Genomic DNA, 20446 nt, shown 5'->3' on the forward strand with positions numbered 1-20446 from the left:
AATATAAATTATTGTTTTTGATAATTTTATAATATATAAAATATTTAAGAAGATGCACTTATTTTTGAGAATATTTAATATATTATACACACGACAAAAGTCTAAAAACTTATCCTAAAAATAAGTGTGTGCAAGATTACACTCTCATCGAATTATAACGTAATTCGGTGATTGGAAATAAGATGTGTCATTAGATGTGTGCAACATATTTTTATCTTTTTTTTATCTTTGTGTTATTTTAGATTTGTAATAATTCATATACTTGATGAGAGAGATAAGAAAACTTACGTTCAATATCTTTTTTGCTAAACATATTTATAAAGTATTGCAATTTAGAATATATAAAAATACTTTTGTATGTGTGATTCATGTATATTTATATTTTAAATTATTTTTAATAATTACAACGTATTAATATATTACATTTCTTATCTTTGAATGTTTATTTATGATTTACATTAACTGTATGAAGCTGTACAGTTTTATATAAATGTCGGCCAATTATTTCGTATGTTTAAAAAAAAAAGATAAAATAAATTGTTGTATCTCATCAAATACATGAAATCTTGCAGATGTAAGATAATGAAAAGAAATAAATAATATATTGCATGGTGTGCATGTGTGCATGCACTTGAGATATTATCTTATTTTCAGTAACTTTATTTGATATAATGAATTGGTCGATTTGGTCACTGCTTATCCCGCTATAGATGTCGAATTGATCTTACATAAAATTAAATCGAATGTGTGTGTGAGAGAGATACCTTTGGCCCTGCTTTAAATATTCTGTACATTGACGAGCAAGGTTGGTCTTTTGAACGTTGTATTCTGAATGCAATGTGGTGAACGGGCCATCAATATAAGAACCCGCTATGTTTATGCTACGGACTGTACATGAGCGAATGGTTAGCCTTGAAGCCGACTACATTCAGGACCGCTCGATGCTTTCCACTGCCTCTCGTCCAATCGAATTCACATTGTGTAACGTGAACTATACCGTTTCACCCTATATGTTTTAAAATTTATTTATTTTGTATTGTTTTATACATGTATTTACGCAAAACGCTTGGTAATTTAATTTTTAATCATTCATATTTTATCCCCATTTAGCTAAACGCGATTGCCTATATCAATGTATACATGAGTTATAAGTTGACTAATCTCGGGAAAGTTTTCTCAAACGCCACGATAAAGTTGGATATACACTGATTATTACTTCGATCATCTACTTTGACGTGTTTACCACCAGCGCGAGACTTCTCTCTGACGATGAGTTTACAATATACTCGTTCGGATTTAATTTTTATATTACATGCGCCTGAAACATGCGATGTAAATTTTTGCGTCGACGCTAAATTGAATTTGTTATAAAATGGATAAACAATACTATCCAATGTTTAAGATTTATGATACTCACTTTCGAGATGTATTTTCATTGCAGATCGTAACAATGTACATACATATTATGAGATCACGCAGCAGATCTTGCATTCTCAGCATTCTTGAAATTAATACTAAGTGATTATTTTCTTGTTTTAATGAAACATTTTATGTAAAATCGGATTTCCGCGTAATTGTCGAGATTTGGCGATTTAAATTTGCTTTGTCGCTTATATAGAAACGGGAAGACATGCGCTATTTATTTTTTTTCCAAATTTTGGACACGCGATATTAGATAAAAAAATTATGCACGTATCTTTCTCTCTTTTAATATCAATATTATAATATAAATATCATCGCGTTATTAAATTTTCTAGTTATAGTCTATATCTTATTGAAAATTCATCATTTTATCACGTCTTTCCACTCGATTAAGCGCTTCTATAAATCACGCTATATACTTTGCTCTGTTAACTTTGATTGTGAGTTTAAAAGACCATTTTCAGAGGCAATCATTCCTTTCGTGGTAACATTACAAGTTCAATTCTAACAAGATGACACACAATACATCGAACTCGTATATCGAAGCGCATCGTTCCGTGATTTTGCTTCGCGGCTACGATTGTTGGGAGAAAAAAAAGATTCACGAAACGACAGGCGGTTTAGACGAAGCGTGGAGATTAAGCGACTGTTCGCGCGCGGAAGAGAGAAAATTGCAAGCGTGAACTCGTGGATAAAAGAAGATGAGAACGAAGAGGGGGAGAACCGTTAGACGTGCTTGCGGTCGCTATACGCTCGTTTCCGGTCTTTTAACCGCGGGTCGCTGCTTCGAGAGAATATGCTCTTCGCGCTCTGACGAGACTACAAGTGTGTACCCGCGCTCGTGTAAACGATCCGACGCGATGCGACGTGCTTATGCTTCCAATAAAAGCCAGGTTAGATTAAGTCAGATTATTGGTAATGGCTTCAAATCGATCCAAGATATTGGAGAGATAACACAGACGTGTATCGGTAAGCTACTTCAAATTCTGAACGAGATCAAATGACATCAAGTGCGACGATTCAATCTCATCGCTTATTGAAGATTCAATCCTTTTTATTATTACTTCGAATTGCGTAAGCAAATTCTTTTCAACCTTTCATTTCATTTTCTCGAGGTTTTCCAATTTTTCTTTCCAAAATCAAGTTTGGGAAATTTATAGAGATACAAATTTAACGAATTAGGAATAGAATATTTTGGACTTTACAAGTTATATATTTTCTTCATCAGAATCGGTCTTATGGATGCACATAGCATGTGTGCGATGTGTACGAGTTGCGCATTTTTTCAATTCCTGTAGTTAATGGAAATACGTCTCGTGTGTACCATATATCACATTCTTTATCATGCACTTTGTTCGGAATATTATTGCCGGATAAAAAATATTAGTTTAAACAATCAAGTTTTAAAAATCTTTAAATTATCTATAAGTACTATTATTATTAGCCAAATTTCAACAGTTATAATCCGATAGTTGTTAAACTTGTAGTCGACCGAGTGCAAATAAGACATGCTCGTTACACATCACAATAATATAATATAAACTCATCTCGGTTTAAAATATACGAATGTACAAACTGATGAAAATCTATCATACGTTATACATGGTGCCGTTAATCATATATCTCCCACGCATTTCCGCACTTAAGTTCCGTACAGTTCTTCGATTCTTGTCTTGTATACATATTTTAAGATGCATATTTAATTTGAAACGAAAAATAAAACTTGTAACGAGTTTGATCAAACCGTTTTGACGTAATTACATACATACATATATATATATATATATATATATATATATATATATTTGTCGTTCGTGAAGATTAACAGGATCATTACCGTGAATATATTTTTGAACAATTTTCCGTGGTTATAAATTATTTCACGGCACTTTAAATAAGATTAGGATTAATATTTATAATTAATATCAAATAAATTATAAATTCTAATAGATTAAATTTGAGTAACAAAATCTGTCGAATTAATTTGACACGGACATTTTATGGTTTTGAAAGAATTAATTTAATTTAGAATTGAATCACCAAAATTGAAACGAATGCGTCTTCGAGAGATCAGCTGTAAGCGAAAATAATTGCCGAATTCGTTGCAGGCCTTCCATTATTGACGTTCCGCTTTTTATATAAGAGATGTACTCTGTGCATACACACATAGGTACATACCACTTTGTACATAGAATGCCAGCTGGCAATGCTACCCTCAATTCTATGCACACTCGTTCGGCTCTCCCTAAAGCGAGCCCTCTATCCAGCATGTCGCGTTGGCCTAATAATAATAATAGCGATGCCCTCCGTTCGCGTTCATTCTCTCTTTCTTCTCCATTCTCTTTTTCCTCCTCCTGCTCTTTTGCCCTTAGTTTCTTTTTTTTTCATTCCCTCGCTTTAACAGCTATATATGCGCACATGCATATATCGTGCTGCAAGTACGACCGCATATGCAAAATGTCGTGCACTGAAAAATGGTTGATGCTTGCGTGCGTGAGTTCACCCGTATAACGAGTATGTGAACGTGCATATATATATGTATGTGCGAATCTCACCTCACTTTTACCTTCAACGAAACTTTGAGGTCAGACGCAAAGATAGTCTCTTACGTATCGTACATGTCTCTTTTAACCGTACATAAATAAATAATCTCGAGATTAACATTGATTGTTTCAAATTCTATAGAATATTATAATACATTAATTAGATAAAATACAAACAATTAAGATTTATCGATACATTTTAATATTGCATGATTGACATACATATATAATGATTATGAATTAATCACATATAAATATTATATACAATATATCGCTTTGCCATTCGTATATATCGATTTATCTATTCAATTTGTTTTTGCGTGAAACCGCGTGTTATCGCGTCGAAAGTTACGACAGACAATACGATGTCATCGATACGATGCAACTTTTTTCTCCTTGGAATATTCGATTTGCTCTCCGGTGCACCCTCGAGCGTGCATCGGTTTAAATTCAGCTGGCGGGAAGAAGCGAGGTATATAGCGTGTGATCCATATACGTAGGGCGTATAGGGTAACGCACACACGGCTTATGGAAGGGTAAATGTGGGGGAGAGAGAGAGAGGAGAACGTGCGCAAGGTACGTACGGTTTCGTCCGACCGTATGAATATTCAGAGCTCGCCTTCGCGGCGATGAAAATTCGATTGCCCCGTAGCTACGGTGATCCTGACATGTAACGCGTTGCAACGCGGCGGCGACGACGACGACGACGACGGCGAGTACATCGTCTCCCGCAACATCGTTTTCACGCATTCGAGAGTTTCCGCTCTGTACTAACTAAATATCAAGCGCTATCGGTAGCTTGCCGATAATCGTCAATATAACGAATCAGACGCGGAACAGAATTCTCGTCTATCTCGTCTACGCACGGATACGGATACGACGATGGTATTTTCTGACAATTAGTAATAGATATAGTGTCACGTTTAACATTATAATAATATATTTAGATAACCTATCAGGAGTGTCCACATTTTTTTCAACAGATAAGGCATGCCATACATTTTTCTATAATATCTTATCGTTGGATACATTCTAAAAAATATCAGTGTGAATCATCGTCACTACATCCGCGAGAAATGCGGTGTCAAATTTTAATATAATTCTTTTGTTTCGTATCATGCGATGTGAAGACGCGACGATCGCGTGTACGGCGGTTATCAATTGTTGATGTTATTAATTATTGATGTTAAAATACTACGTGTTTGTGAAATCAGTAGTGTTAAGATTCACATCGCAACAATGTGAATTTTTCACACCAAAAAGACACAGTGTTGATTTCACATCGCCATGGTGAGAATTATACAATAAAACCCATATGGGGGTTTATATGGGCAAATTTCACACCGATATTTTTTAGAGTGCATAAAATAGAAAACATTTTCCCCACTATTTTGCAAGAGATAATAGGCCCATTTTATTTAAAATGAGAAAATGTTTCAACGTTTTTTCAAATAAATTTTTAAAACAAATTGGTTGAGGTGTACACACACAATGTAATTTACGCAATTCAAATAAAACATATAGAGAAGTTGTATTACAACAACAATTTAAGTATGTAACTTATATCACACATGATATCATATATTATAGTTACACGCATAACCAGCATGTGTTTACATTTGCACTGCGAGTAGTCGTATATTGTAATGACTGTATTTTACGTGGCACGTATCTACAACGTGTGTAAACATGTAATGAATTCATCAAGTCTGGCTAAAAAGTTAATTGTGCGACATTTTAGAAAATTTAATAATAATATTAGCTAAAAAATAGTGCAATTATTATCTATTTTTGCAGAAAACATTTATAATGCTTTTTCTACATTTTTAATTAAAAAAAAAAAAAAAAATTAGATTTTCAAAGATCGTAATTTCGTGATTTATGGGCAAAGTTTTATAATCAAATTAAAATACGATATATTATAGATATTTAATGTATGACTGGAAGACACGGAAAGAGAACGGAAACGAGAGACTTATTGAGTTAGGTGAAGGTACACAAGATGAGAGTAAAGACACGAGATCTCGAGAATTTTTTTTCTTGTAAAGAAATATACTAACATAGGATAGAATCGCATGGCTCTTTGGCAGAAACGCAGAAACTCGATCGTTTTGCCGATGCTTCCATAAGGGTTCAATCGTCTTATCATGCGGGATCGATCGTCATATCGTTTGAAAGTTTATCTGTTACTTGAATTGACTGACAAAAAACTTTTATATTTTGTATCTATTTGTTTATATTTGTTTTTAAATTAGAAAAACAATTAAAAATAGTTGATTATACAAACTATAATTAACGATAATGATTTTATCGTTGACGCGTTTCAATAGAAACAGAAAAATTTATAAGAATAAAACAAATGTCTTTTAAAATGCACATATATATTATATTCTAAATATTTCAAATATTATTCAACAAACATTCAAACACATAGGAATTAGCAATGTAAAAATTGTAAATTTTCTAACGAAGTAAGTTGAAACTTTTAATTCAAATCTGATACTTGCATAAATGTTCAATCATTTCGAACGATAGTATTTATTGGACCGGAAAATACTTGTCGATCGAAAATACAAAATTTTGCGTATAGTTTACACACATTTGTCGTTATACTTTAGAAAATAGTTTCAACTTTGTATTTCGAAAATTGTCGGCGACGAGTTTGCAAAGTTACTTAAAAAGTATACGACGTACACATTCTGCTGATAGGATACAGTACCAATTTCTATGCTAATGTCAATAGCGATTGCATAATGGACGAAAAAGTATACATATATACCTCACGTACATGAATAATAATGACAACGGTAAAATAAAATCTGATAGCCGTGAATTATACATAGATTATGAATCGCAGGGTTTATTTGTGCGAAACACCTTTTATACACGGTCGCGTGTTTGTTTCTAAAAAAAAAGGGGGAAAAGAGAAAAAAGAAAAAAATGTTAAATCCGAATGTACATGCATGCATATGCGTACGCGTCGCGCCGAGGAGGAAATTCGCCGATGCGATGTGCATGATCGCGCGGCGGTTCATGGCGCGGAACACGATGTAATCTGGTAAACGGTATCTCTCTTTTCCGCTTTGTCGTCGCTCATGACTCGTTCTCTCTTGGCGCAACTCGCGCTGTTTTACTGTTATAAGACTGGACGGTCCTTATTAATCGTAGCGATTATACGCGTGAATCGGCACGGCGTGGCCGGCTCCGAAATACGGTGTAATCGCGCGCGAGAGCAAACTAGACGCTCGTGTTCGTTATATACATATAGTCGGGATTCTTCCCCGAGGAAATTACCGGCGGTCCGCAAATGGACCTCCGCCGTACGGAGAGAGTTCTCTCATATATAGCATCGCATAGTGCTATATGCAGGATGCTTCTATGCCGCCGCGCCGAGCCGGTGAATCGAGTTAATCCCGTAGGACGAAAAATCAAGAGCGTTAACGTCTCTTTTACGAAGCACTTACTTTTGCCAATTATTCGCGACGTATAAGAATAATCTATATATCTGTCTTCGCTATATTTATGCAGCGAGAAAATAGCGATGTGTGCGTTTGGTGACGCTTAGGGACGCGACGATTAATTTTCCACGTCCCGAATTTTGGAAATGAGAAAAATTTTTATGCCGTCCGTCGCGCGTTCTCATTTATCGTAGCTACGTCGCGCGTACTACTAAATTATCATTCGTCCATTATACTCGGCAATTTCCCTGGTGTGCAGTACGCCCTGCGCGAAATTTCGGTATCTCTGCTTTTTTCCCTGCTCCAGGCTCGCTCGTTTTTATCGCTCGCCTAATATCGTCTGGACCGTTTTCATAATTTCCCTTTCTTTCCATTTCCTATATTTATCCCTCTCTCTCTCTCTCTTTTGTTCTTTCCCGACAAGATGACATTCTTGTAAAGTTGGTTCCCCGACATGTAAGGAAATGAAATTTTTGGATAACTCATTTGTTTGCACAGAAATGCCATTTTTTAATTTGCACATCTCTCTAGCAAGAGAATTAATAACCCGAAATTTTTCGAAGGCTGACAAAACGCCGACTCTTATCTGATATATTTGCACGTTTGAAATAACTGTACATTTTCTTTTTTATCGCTGTCGCGAGAAAATCGTGTCAGCTTAGCCATCCAAAGTTTCCGCGAGTATTATTACGTGGACAAATTTTGCCAAAGTTTATGCATCGTGTAAATTTAAACGGTCTCCCGCATATATAGAGAAGGATAGGTAGGGCATGGCAATCTAAGATAGAGGAAACCACTTTGCACGTAGGCGGTTGATCGTATTTTGTCCCTCGCATGTGCGCGCGCGCACCTTCTAACCAACCGTAGCTTTGCAATCCGAGATGCAGCCCCTTACGGCTCGAATTGCAACGCTCGTGCTCGTGGTAACCTGCAGCTACATTCTAACTTGCGTCTCCATCACGAGCCCTAACGACAAGCGAAAACGACGCAGGCTTGTATAAAACGCCCACGAACGCGCTCGGAGATTATTTCAGCGGTGGGATTATCGAAAGTGCCGCTTGTGTAAAATATTGAGGATACATCCGCTGATTTAGCCGCGTGTACACGTACATATTTGGAAGTTGAACGAAATTGCTGCTAAATATCTTATGATATTACAAAAAAGGATATCTGAGAGAGCAAAATCCGCCCTTATATATCTTTATCTGTGCGGCTTTAATTTACTTTGCTCGAGCGATAAGTAAATCAATGTTATTCATTATAATAATGTTACAGTTTTACGAAATAATGTAGTTGTATAATTATTCATCAAGACTATATGATGAACAGCATTCTTTTTTTTTCGAATTTTCTCTTTCGAGTACTTGTTTTTATTGAACGTTTAAACCCGTTGTCACATAATACATAATTTATTTATACAAGGCCGTATCGAGTTTGGAAAATTTTTTACTTAATATAGAGATATCTACCATGATTGTGCAATAATTAAAATTCCTGCTAGCTTTATGAAAATTATGTAGCGAGAATTATGTTTCGAAACAATTATGTCCATGTGAAATTTGTATAGCAGAACTATTAAAATTAAAGCAAAACTTTTAACAAACAACCATTTCACAAATAGAAAACATAATCTCTCCTAAAGGTATCTCGCGTATGTAAAATGATGCATACAAACAATTTAATACTTTTTCAATGTTGATTTTGAAAAAAAGAATTTGGAAGTAAAAAATTATACCGACTTTAGAGATAAACGCACAATTTGTAATTTTTTGAAAGTAATATAATTTTTAGAAAATGTTATTTTTTTACCAATGATTACTTAATATTTTTTTATGGAAATTGTTTACTAACTGTTTCTAACTTTGATTGCATTAAATTATTGCTGCTTTAATCATAACTGTTTTCTCTTTTGCCAGTATAAAATAACAAACTTGTACATAAATCCGTGCGCAACGTAATACATAAAGTACGTATGTATATTCGCAGCATTTACAGTAATTAATGCAATAAGAGCAGGGCTACTATATTTAGATTTTAAACAAATGATCGTACATTATCCTATATATAAATTTTGATATACATCTATATAATTTAATGATTTATGTAAATAGGATAGATGCACACATATACGTAAAGTATGAAATTAGCGACATAGGTTTATGTAAGCGTGCATAAAGATAAGAAATGCTGCGATAGCCACCTCGGGTGTTGTTGCGAAGACTCGTACAACGAGAAGCACTCGCGATTTTCTTTGCATATACATAACCACTTGTATGGGGACGCTCGTTATCACACGAGCTATATGTAATAGAAGTAATTTCGCCTGGTCGCGAGGCCAAAATCTGAATATTCTCCGTGATTTGGACCATTTCACTTGGCCGTTTCTACGAGAGGTCATCCGGAGCACGAAGACCACGTTCTCTCCGCAGTTCTCGCGCGCTTCTGAATATTCATTCACGGGAGTAGTCAGCTTTGGCACGATGGTTCGCTTTAAATCGCCCGCCATGTTCACGACCGCTCCTCCTTCGGTTCACATTTCTGACTTTGTCATTGCACTTGGTTCCGCTAAAACGGATTGTGTTGCGATGCTCCGGTAACCTTGTGATTTCGAAACACACTTTGACGCAACGCAACGCAACCGGAAACCGTTTTGCGCGCGCAAACGCGAAGCATTAATTAATTAGTGGTCACTTATTCGTGAAACTTGATTTTTTCCTTCGTATTTCAAGCATGTGGGAAAGTGTCGATTTTAAGGGAGAAATCGAAAAGTTATAAATCTTATGCAAAAGTAATAAAAATATAATTTTAAATTAAAATAATGGAATTTAACATTAATTATACGTTACTTTTGCATAAGATTGATCTAACTTATAACGTTATAATTGTCTTTTATATTTATTTTCCATTTTCTATGCACGCTCAACATAAGTCACTCAACATTTTGAATCTGAAATAGTTAAACATTTTTTTGAAAAATAATTTTGAAGTAAAAGCTGGAGAAAATCATCTTATTCTTGTACAGACGGATAAAATATCTTTGCTTTCTTAAATTAAGCAAGTTTCACATTATGGCATAGAATATTCGACCGATAACTTTGTAACAAGATACGTAGGAAGTGAAATTTTATTACAACAATTTCCTACGCGACACTTTGCGAATAAGTTTATACTTGTCTGCTATGCGTGAATGTATAATTACTCTAGTTAGTAAATGTTGTCACTTGTTTGACACTGTTTCGTATTTTGTACCTATTTCTGACGGAAGAAGAAATACATTTTGAAAATTGGATCTGACTGCGATGTCGGATTTGTGTTTGAATGCAAAGAGGCTTATCAATTTGCGAAGCAATTAATTATGCTTCAATTATTTCTCAAGTTATTTATATACATTTTATCATCGCGAGATATTTGCATTTTGAGTATTAATTTCTCCATCATATGCATTTATCAAAGCGGCTATTCAGGAAAATAAAGAGAATCGCTTCTAAAAGTGTTATCATGTTATTGGAGAAAACAGAGAAATTACCTATATTGTATTATTATATTCGAAATGTGTATAACAGGATTTATTTTGATAGGTGCATAATATGATTTTTGCCATTTCCATTTTATATTCATCGATTTTATTTTACTGGCTTATTGTTATTTTTTGAGAGAGAGAGAGAGAGAGAAAGACAGAGATAAAAGTCTATAAATATGTAATTCTGGAAGCTTGGGCTTCTGTAATTGACGTAATGCAATATTAATATGCGGTTCCGGAGTGTAAGATATCACAGATGTATCGACTAACATATTATTAACTTCGCTTCTGAGCTCATAACTTCCGCTGGGAGAAGCTCCTTTGTATCGAAATTAATTGATAATTACTTAGTTATGAAGGAAAGATAGTGAATTTATCCATCATCGTTATCATAAATAATAACGTAGAAAGAACATTAATAACTTGGATATAAATATTTTATGGCTTTAAAGAAGCTAAAGGAAAATGTACGAGAGAGGCTTTTTTTTAAATATCATTTTTAACAACGAATGTTTTTTTATTTAATGATAAATTATAATATATAAAAAATGAGTAAAAAAGGTTATTGCCACGAAAATTTGAACAAAGTATTTGAAATTTTAAAATCAAATTTATTTTTGTGCAACGTGCGTGTAAAACAATCATACGATGAAAGACTCAACAAAATTTGGCAAAATTAAATTTGTCAAATTTAGTATCTATGAAAATCACATGATTCACGTGATTATATAATTTTGTTATAAATTGGAAATTAACCAACATATTTTTTGGTCGAAATTTAATTTTTAATAAAGACACGGAATATTATATTCACGAGTACTGTTTTGCTATTTTCTCGAGAAATATAATATAATTAATTATTGTTATCATTTATTTCTCGAAATTCTATTTGCGTGCAATTATTACTGCGAGAAACTCGACTCGACAGGGTGAGATGCCCTCAAGTTCCGCACTTTGAACGAGATCGACGTTACTTATTAATCATTGCCTACCTCTGCTGGCTCAAAGACCTCTGATAGTCTCATTCATTCGCTCTGTCGCAGATATCTTTTGCTCCCTTTGGCCGCCTTTCAACTACTAGACTTATCTTTTCCCACGTTACACTCCTTTCTTTCTGTCTTCCTTTTTTCCACTTTTCGTTTCACAATGTGCAGGTTTGAACGGGATTTGGAACGGACATGACTTATCTAAGATAAAGTTAGAAATGAAGTAGTTACAAATGTTGCAATTGTCATTTATAGTTTATAAACAATAGAGTAATGGATCGTGCGATTAAGAAGTACTTTACAATAAGGAAAGAAGTAATAGGTAGTTTTCTTTTTCATATATAAATAACTATGCATAAGCCAAGGCATAAGCATATATTTTAATAATGCACAATTTCTATTTTTTATTATAACTTTGCACTATTGTGTCTACAACTTTTTACTCTCGGAAACTAGAACTTGAAGCACACGAGTAATATACCTTTAGCTTTAATACTTTTTAATCGTTTATTTTAATAAATGAGAAACATTTGATCTGAATAGTGTGTGTTGTGTGCTTGTATGATTTCTCCTTGCATGTTTGAATGCGATATGATATAGAAACGGAAAATTGGAACGAGAATATAATTTGAAACGGTATATGTGATAAGTTAATCGCGTGCCTTCCTTACTATACACGATGCAAATAGGTTGGATCGATTCGAACTTGTGCACATCCGAGATGCATAATAGCTGACGATATCGGTTAATATTTGGACGGTTGTATCGTCAAAAGGCTGTAGTCAATAGTAGTATGTATATTGAATAGAGAGAGATTGAAATACAAATTAAGATTCAAAAATGGAGAAGATACTTTGGAAAAAGTGAATATTGATAATAAAAATATATTTTGTCACACGTAACAAAATTGACTATTTTTAACGACAGATTTTAAATAAAAAATTATTCAAATATTATAACTATACATATTTTCATATCTCTATTATTAAATATAATATACTAATTTTTTTCTTTATTTTTAAGATTTATTATTATTAATAAATTACAAAATAAGATCTTTTAACTTAAAAAAAAAAAAAAAAATTGAATCGGCCTTATTTTCGCTAAAAATTTAAGTTTGAAAATTTAATTAATATGAATTAATAACGCAAGAGAACGCTCTATTCATTAAAGAGATTAATTATAGAGATTATACTCTTCGATAAATTTTAGACCATCTCCCCCTTTCTCTCTGTCTCTCTTATTCCTACAATTAAATATATAATCTAAATTAAATGTACGTGTGCAACAATCTTTGAATATTATGAAATGCTTATATGTAAATGAAGATAAAATAATTTATTAAGTAAATAATATAAGTTTTATCCAACTAGTTGTTTACAGTGACTTACTAACTACTGTAGCTAATGAAGCTATACCGTTGAAAAAACTTGTTTTTTTTTATAATAGGAATATTTGAAATGCTCTTTTTAATAAAAGATATATTCGTATTTATAAAAACTTATCCGTTAGATATTTCGGAAAATGAAACTTGGATGGAGCTAAAGTTACAGTTTAGCAACAATTTATTGGTAGGGGGAAATATCGAAACGAATTTAGCAAGATATAACTACGTCTTGAAATCCTAGTCACGCGAGAATTAACTTTATGTACATTATTATGTGCATCCGACGCGACGTCGGATCGTACGTACGTTCGATCGTACCATTTTCCTCTGCTGGCAGCTTCAATGTGTCTCCGCCCTTTTAGCGTAGAGCACGAGAATGAAAAGAAACTTTTCCACTTTTCCAACGACTCGTTCAAATCAGAAGTAGCAATTTTTGCGAATGTGAAAATTCGCCGGAAGCGGAAAATCGAGAGAACTAGACTAGGCGACGAGATTGACCGAAGTTATGAGACGAAAACAGATAAGAAGATAGAGGATATACGCCAAGATGAGAGAGAAGAGAAAATTTACCGAGTAAATAATTATTTTGGCAAATAGAACAAAATTCTCTTCACTTTTCCCCGTCTCTCTCTCAACATGGAATTAATCTATTCTCTATTGAAACTTGAATATATCTTTCTGCGATTTCAAAAATTTTAATATATCTTAAATTTTTTTAAATATTGGAAATTTATCTAAAAAATGGCTGAAAAAGTATAATTTTATTATTCACTTATATTTCTGTATATTTCTTGCAATTAAATTTTTTTTTTTTTTCCAAATAAAAACGCAATAAAGAAACACGGATTTCGTCGATGAATAATAATTTATATTTATATCATGTTTATTCATTAATTTATTAATTGATTTAACGTTTTATTCTTGTGACAAAATTTTTATCAGGTATATATGAAAACTGATTGTAATCTTCTTATAAATTTTTTTCAAGTATATTAATAATTTTTAATAATGTGCAATAAAATTTGTTGATAAAACTTTACTTAATTATTTAAAAAAAAAAATAAAAAAATAGCTTTTAAATAATTTTCTACATAACGATGTGTCTTCTAATTTTGAATACAATAATGCTTTAAGGCAATTTTCCAAATTTGAGTATTAATATGAAATATAAAAAAAAAAACTGTTAATTGTAAGAATTGAAATTCTTGACAATCGAATAATGTATAAAGATAATTTTGAAAAATCGAAGAAGGAAGAAAAGAGATTTTTAGTGTATAGTGCGTTTGTTTCTGCCGGAAGGAATAAACGACGAGGAGCACACGCGTGTGTCTTTGTTGCTGCAACAACAAACAGACAAACAAACAAACAAACAGGCAAACAAAGGGGTAAACGCGTGGAGAAATCCTTTAGGATTTCAGTTCGAATTTTCAGTTAGGATTTTCGTCGAAAATCGCGCTTGGTGCACGCAAGTCGGGGAACGGCTTGCCGCGTATGCTGTTTTTACTTTGATGGCTTGTTGAACGGAGAGCAATCGCGTCGAAACTATATACCTACCGTCCGAGCAATCACGCTCGTACCACCATTTGTGCCGTTGCCTTGTTGGAACCCATACACGCACAAAGCGCATGGATAATTAGACTGGGCCCTCGCCAGAACATCCCGCTGACGTTCTCCATTTCCCCGCAGTAGGATGTTGGACAAAGTTTTACTCGCTAGAGATTACGTCTCGCGTCTCTCGCGACTTGCTTTTTCGCAATTTTCCTCCGTTTCGTCCTCGTCGTCTCTCGCTCGCTTTATATATGTCGTAAATCTTTGTCGATGTTATACATACCCCACATGTACGTATAGTATACATATATTTTAAAAAATGTGTTTGTGTGTGGCTCGTTTGAAAATTTGAAAAATAATTCTGCAATTCTGTGCTTTCGTTTGTCATATTTGATAATTGGCCGCTAAAAGAATTGGAATCGCAAAATACACATCGCAAATTGTGCGCGAGTAAGTTGCAAACGTGGAAACGAACACGCAAATCAATGTATTTAGTACCAGAGGATAGGAACATGTTGCGAGATTATTTAGTAAATAATGATTTGACTGAGTTTGGTGGTTATATTCTGATGTTTATCAATGTCCCTATGTGTTTACAAATAATTATCTACCCGCTAAAGTTGGATATGTTTACTATATGTCCGAGTATTTCGTAAATTATGTTGTCATGAATGTAAAATAATAATAATAGTAATTAAACAATTAAAATAATTGTGAAGGGAAATAAGCCATGGCGGAATAATTCGATGAAAACGAAATGTTTGCGCTTTTTATCTTTCTATATCTCTCTTTGTGAGTGGAAAGAGAGAGAGAAATGTAATGTATCTAGTGTATTTAGACATTATTTACATAATACACCTAGATCCGTTTATTTGCTCTCGGCTAGCATATATAATATCCTGAAAGTTTTCAAGATACAATTAAATATAATATTACAATTAGCAGTGAAAATATTAAACATTGCTATTCTCCGTATTTCTCGAAATGAAAAGACATAATTTGTCCATTAAATCCGAGTGGTTCGTTTATCAATTCTGAGATTTGTATAAACCACAAATTGGTGCAATTTCGTTCTCATTACTTTTGTCGCGCGATGGATTTAATAATCTCGAGTTCCGAAATTAGAGTTATAATCACAGGATTGTTCCTCTGCGGATTTTAAATCCACAATTCGCTAACGCTTGTGTACAGACGCGATGTAGAAAATTACATCTCTTTCGCTTTGCTCGCATCGAGAGAGCATCCGGCGATCGAGCAGAGAGAGCATTCCCGTTGTTTGTAAACGCGCAACGGAGTTTGCGTTTCGTCTAATGTAAGAGAAAGTCTCATTTTCGGTGTACATGCACTGCACACTCGTGGAATCGAAAAGTGACTGCTGCTGCAACGAGACGAGACGAGACGAGACGAGACGCGACGCGACGCTGCAGGGAAGTGACTCTCTCGATCTGCGACTCGTCTCTCGTATCTCGCGAAAGTAGGGCGAGCCACGCCTAGCACAAGGCATGCTCTCTTGCTCTTGCAAACATCACGGCAAGCACGACGAATCCGCGGAGAGGAACATTCTTCTTTTTCATTTCCGTTTTAACGTGATTCACGATCTGATTTTATTAGATCGCTCGAGCGCGCGCAGCTTTGTTTGCTGCTCGCAGAGCGATCATGAATCTGTCATATGCCAAATGTCAAGAAATAATGCGGCGTATTGTCGTATTGAAACGCGATATAATTCGCGATTGTATCGCGAATCGATTAGTCGAGATTAATCAATATTTTAATAACGTTATATGTGCGCGACTATCAGTTCTGATCAATGTTCTCGCGGCGATCAGGATTATTGTGCCGCTTACAAACCCGCATATAAGTTAATCGATGCTTAACTGACGCAGCAGGGTTATTAGAATTATACTTTGTCTACTTTGATGGTCAATTTCTCGGGGAAAAAATGTCGGAATGTCAATTTTTATTTATCAAATTAATATTTATGGAATCTTTTCTTAAATATCTGTAACGTATTTCAAATGATTGCGTGAGAAAATCAATTCCTATTATTAAATTATATAATTCTTTCATAATTTTCTAATCTCGGAAATAGCGCATCAAATATGCATGAGATATAATTGTGCGCCCACGTGATTCAAATATCGATTTTTCACATTTTATATTTAGAAACTAATGCAATAACTTTTAATTTCGTTAGGGAAATCATGTAATTTGTTACTTTATTTGCTTTATCAATTTTGTTCAACGAATAACATATGTAAAACCAAATATTAAATTTCCGATCTCTCTCGGATTACAATTACTTGGAAAAAAAAAAAAAAAGATTTTAAACATATCTTGATAAAAGAATATATTTCGAGTTATTTAATTTCCAATCCAATATTATGAAACTTTGGCTGCATGTTTTATAAACATCTTATATATACGTGAATATACGTTTTCGATACTCCAAGTTTAATCTTGAACGTATTCGAGGTAGTAAGACAGCTCCAAGACAAATAGAAACTCGAGCTGGCGACCTCTCTGCATAATGCATAACATCGTCTTCTTCATCGTCGTCGTTGCAGTCGCGGTGGTCGCCTACCGTTCCTTCGTTAGCCTTTTATCCTTCCCCGTGCTTTTCCTTACTTATTCCAAGTAGTAGTTTTCTTCTACAAGAAGATATGCATATACAAGTTTTGCGCGCGCGCACCCAGAAAAAAGGGGACAAAAGATCTGTTCTCCTCTCTGTTCTTCTTCCTTCGCTGTTCCGTAAAGAATACATGCGTTCAATTTGGAGTACCGGTATACACTATACATCGTGCATATACGCTAGTGAACTCGATTTTCTCAAAATAATATATTTTCTTGGCTTCTACGGTGCATTTGTATGATAATATTATAATATAATGTTACTAAACAGTAATTAGGCAACAAAAATATGTCAAAAGAACATTATATATATATATATATAGATAAAAAAGAAGTTAAAATACCTCAATTTATTTGGAAAAATATGTTTGGAGAAAGTTAATCCATTATAACGGTTTTTAAGCATGTGACCGTGCGAAATTATATTAACTCACTTATTAATACACAAATACGTATATATGTTTTCATTTTATTGTACGTTATTATACATATGCGCGAACACTCTCTCTCTCTTTTTATGACAATAGAACTATAGAATGCTTATATTATGTGATTACAGGAATGACGATCGGTAGTGGCGATAATGAAGCATGAAAGTTATCGTTGATTTCGTCGGACATCCTGCAGGGCCATTTGTTTCCAGGATGAGTGTGTCGCTGCTTTTGGCTCTAATCAGCTTAGCCGCGCAAAATGTGGCTTGGCCGCAGGACCCCATTCCTAGACTACACATCAAATATCGTGAGTAATATTTAAACAGAAACATTCGTCCGCTACTGTGCTTTAATTAAGCATAGTCGGTTTATATATTCGCATACCGTTTAGAACTGCATCCATTGCTGAGATGTTCAAATAACGTTATTATTCGAAGATGTCCTTTGGTAATACGTGGATTTTTCTGATTGATAAATAATACACACCACAAAGAGCTCACTTTTATATAAATATCTATTTTTTAAAACAGAGTTAAAATAATATAATTAAAGAAAATTTTCAAGTGTTACAAAACTATAAAAGTTCGTCTTTACCTTTTTAATAATATAGATTTAAAAAGCAATTTATGTATACAGAAAAAAATTAATTTATCGTATCGCATTTAATTTCTCATTTAAATGTATATTTAAATACTGGCATTTCAATTTTTAATACCTTCTTATACGATAATATTGACCTCAAAAATGATGATTAGGTAATACGTTTTGACAGTTAGTTAGTTGCTATTAGTCTCAATATCTCTACCACAAGATAATCTCCGTTAAACTAGTACTTTAACCACGACAAATTGAATTGGAAACTATCGTGGAATTAAGTGCTATTTAGTTACTAATTTACTGCTCTATCCTCAACTTTAGTACCAAAGCTATTCAACAGAAAGACTCGACGAAAAATAAAAGGAGCCTGCTTTAAGAGAGCTCTGTCTAATGTTTCCAGTATAACAAATTTATATGAAAATTTATATGAAATGAAAGTAGCCGTGCTAGAGAGAATTAAGCATTCTTTTCAAATACTCGAAAAATTGATTTGACATATTTCTCGTACATTTAATATTGTAATTTTTATTTTCTAAATAATATTTATTAATATCATCATCGATTAATATATAGAGAAAATACGAGTAAGGAACTTATATTTAGCTTTAATTATTTTACCATGAGAATTTATTTTATCTTGGAAATTCATAAAGAATTTAGTTGAACGTTATTATATTTTCTTTTTGTAAACATTAACATTTAATTTTCGATATTGAATTTATTGATAATTAATCCTTACATTTAGCTACATATCAAGTTTCCAACATTATTACAAAATTATATCAATAGTAATTGATAAACTTTATAATTGTATGCCAAAAACAAAAGTAATACAATATGACTTAATCTTGTTATTTAACATTGCAAATTATATGTTATTTATTATTCGCACACCTTGTGTTTTTTGGGAAATAATTTTACATCAAAATATTTCAGTAAAATGTTTTTAAGAGAATGTATCGTCTCTATTTTAACATTTTCCAATTTTCATGCAAAATTATCACCATTATTAATATCGTATTTGAACGAAATAAGTATGGTGCGAATTCATCGCGCCTTTCGTAAAAGTAATTAGGTAAATTTCAATATTCGCACCTTTGCTGCAAGATTCAATAATGATCCATTACTAAATTTGGCGCGACGCGATGCCACACAATGGCCTTTTGCGAGACGGAATTTAATAAAATGTAGCCACACTTTCACCTCGCTATTTTATAGATTTATCGAGTTAGTAAATTGACAGTACCCAGCCTTTTAGGATATATACATATAGGCGTTCAATTAAAAGTAATCTAATCAATGGAAGCGTCGCGCATAGAGTCGCATTTCATATGCCAACTAATCGCAAATTTATCGCACACTCTATTATTTATGGCAGGTGATCATTTTCCATTCTGTTAAAAACCGCAATATAGCGACTTTACTTTTTTTTTTTTTTTTTTTTATACAAGTTTGAATTAAAAGGATTACTTATTAATAAATTCAATATTGAAAATTAAATATATTAATGTATAAAAAGAAGTGATAATATGATGTTTAATTAAATTTATTGTTATTATATATATTAAACTAATTGTAAAACTTGTTTCTTTAACTTTGCGACACGTAATTTTTCCTTAAAAAAAAAAAAAAAAAAAAAAATGATTTTAAATGGAACACAAACATTTCAATTTAATTACACTTTATATTTTCTAAAAATTATGCACACAAGATACATGTGAAATAATCTTGATCTCCCAATTTTGCGACGTTCACGTAAAAGTCCCTGAATTTATTCAAAACGTGAGACTCTCGCGCGAGTCTCTCGAGTGCCTGAAAAAAAATTGGTTAAAGTGAACTCGGGGGGAGAAGTATGGTAGGAGTATATGTGTTATAGGAGGAAGGATAGTGTAGATAAGAACGCTATCCACTCGGTAGCCGTTTATC

General features: G+C 33.3%; 1 protein-coding gene across 3 annotated transcripts in view; it reads left to right on the forward strand.

Moving 5' to 3' along the window:
- The window catches only part of LOC114939567 (semaphorin-1A), a 172775-nt gene that overhangs the window by 14016 nt on the left and 138313 nt on the right, over positions 1 to 20446 (forward strand). For all 3 annotated transcript variants that reach the window (XM_029313910.2, XM_085481892.1, XM_085481865.1), the window contains exon 2: positions 18052 to 18230. In XM_029313910.2, the coding sequence (XP_029169743.2) occupies positions 18083 to 18230 (148 nt within the window). In that variant the 5' untranslated portion in view covers positions 18052 to 18082. The remainder of the gene's footprint in view (positions 1 to 18051; positions 18231 to 20446) is intronic.

Source organism: Nylanderia fulva, unplaced genomic scaffold (genome assembly GCF_048542155.1).
Source record: "Nylanderia fulva isolate GAGA-0341 unplaced genomic scaffold, ASM4854215v1 Scaffold1, whole genome shotgun sequence".
NCBI lineage: Eukaryota > Metazoa > Arthropoda > Insecta > Hymenoptera > Formicidae > Nylanderia > Nylanderia fulva.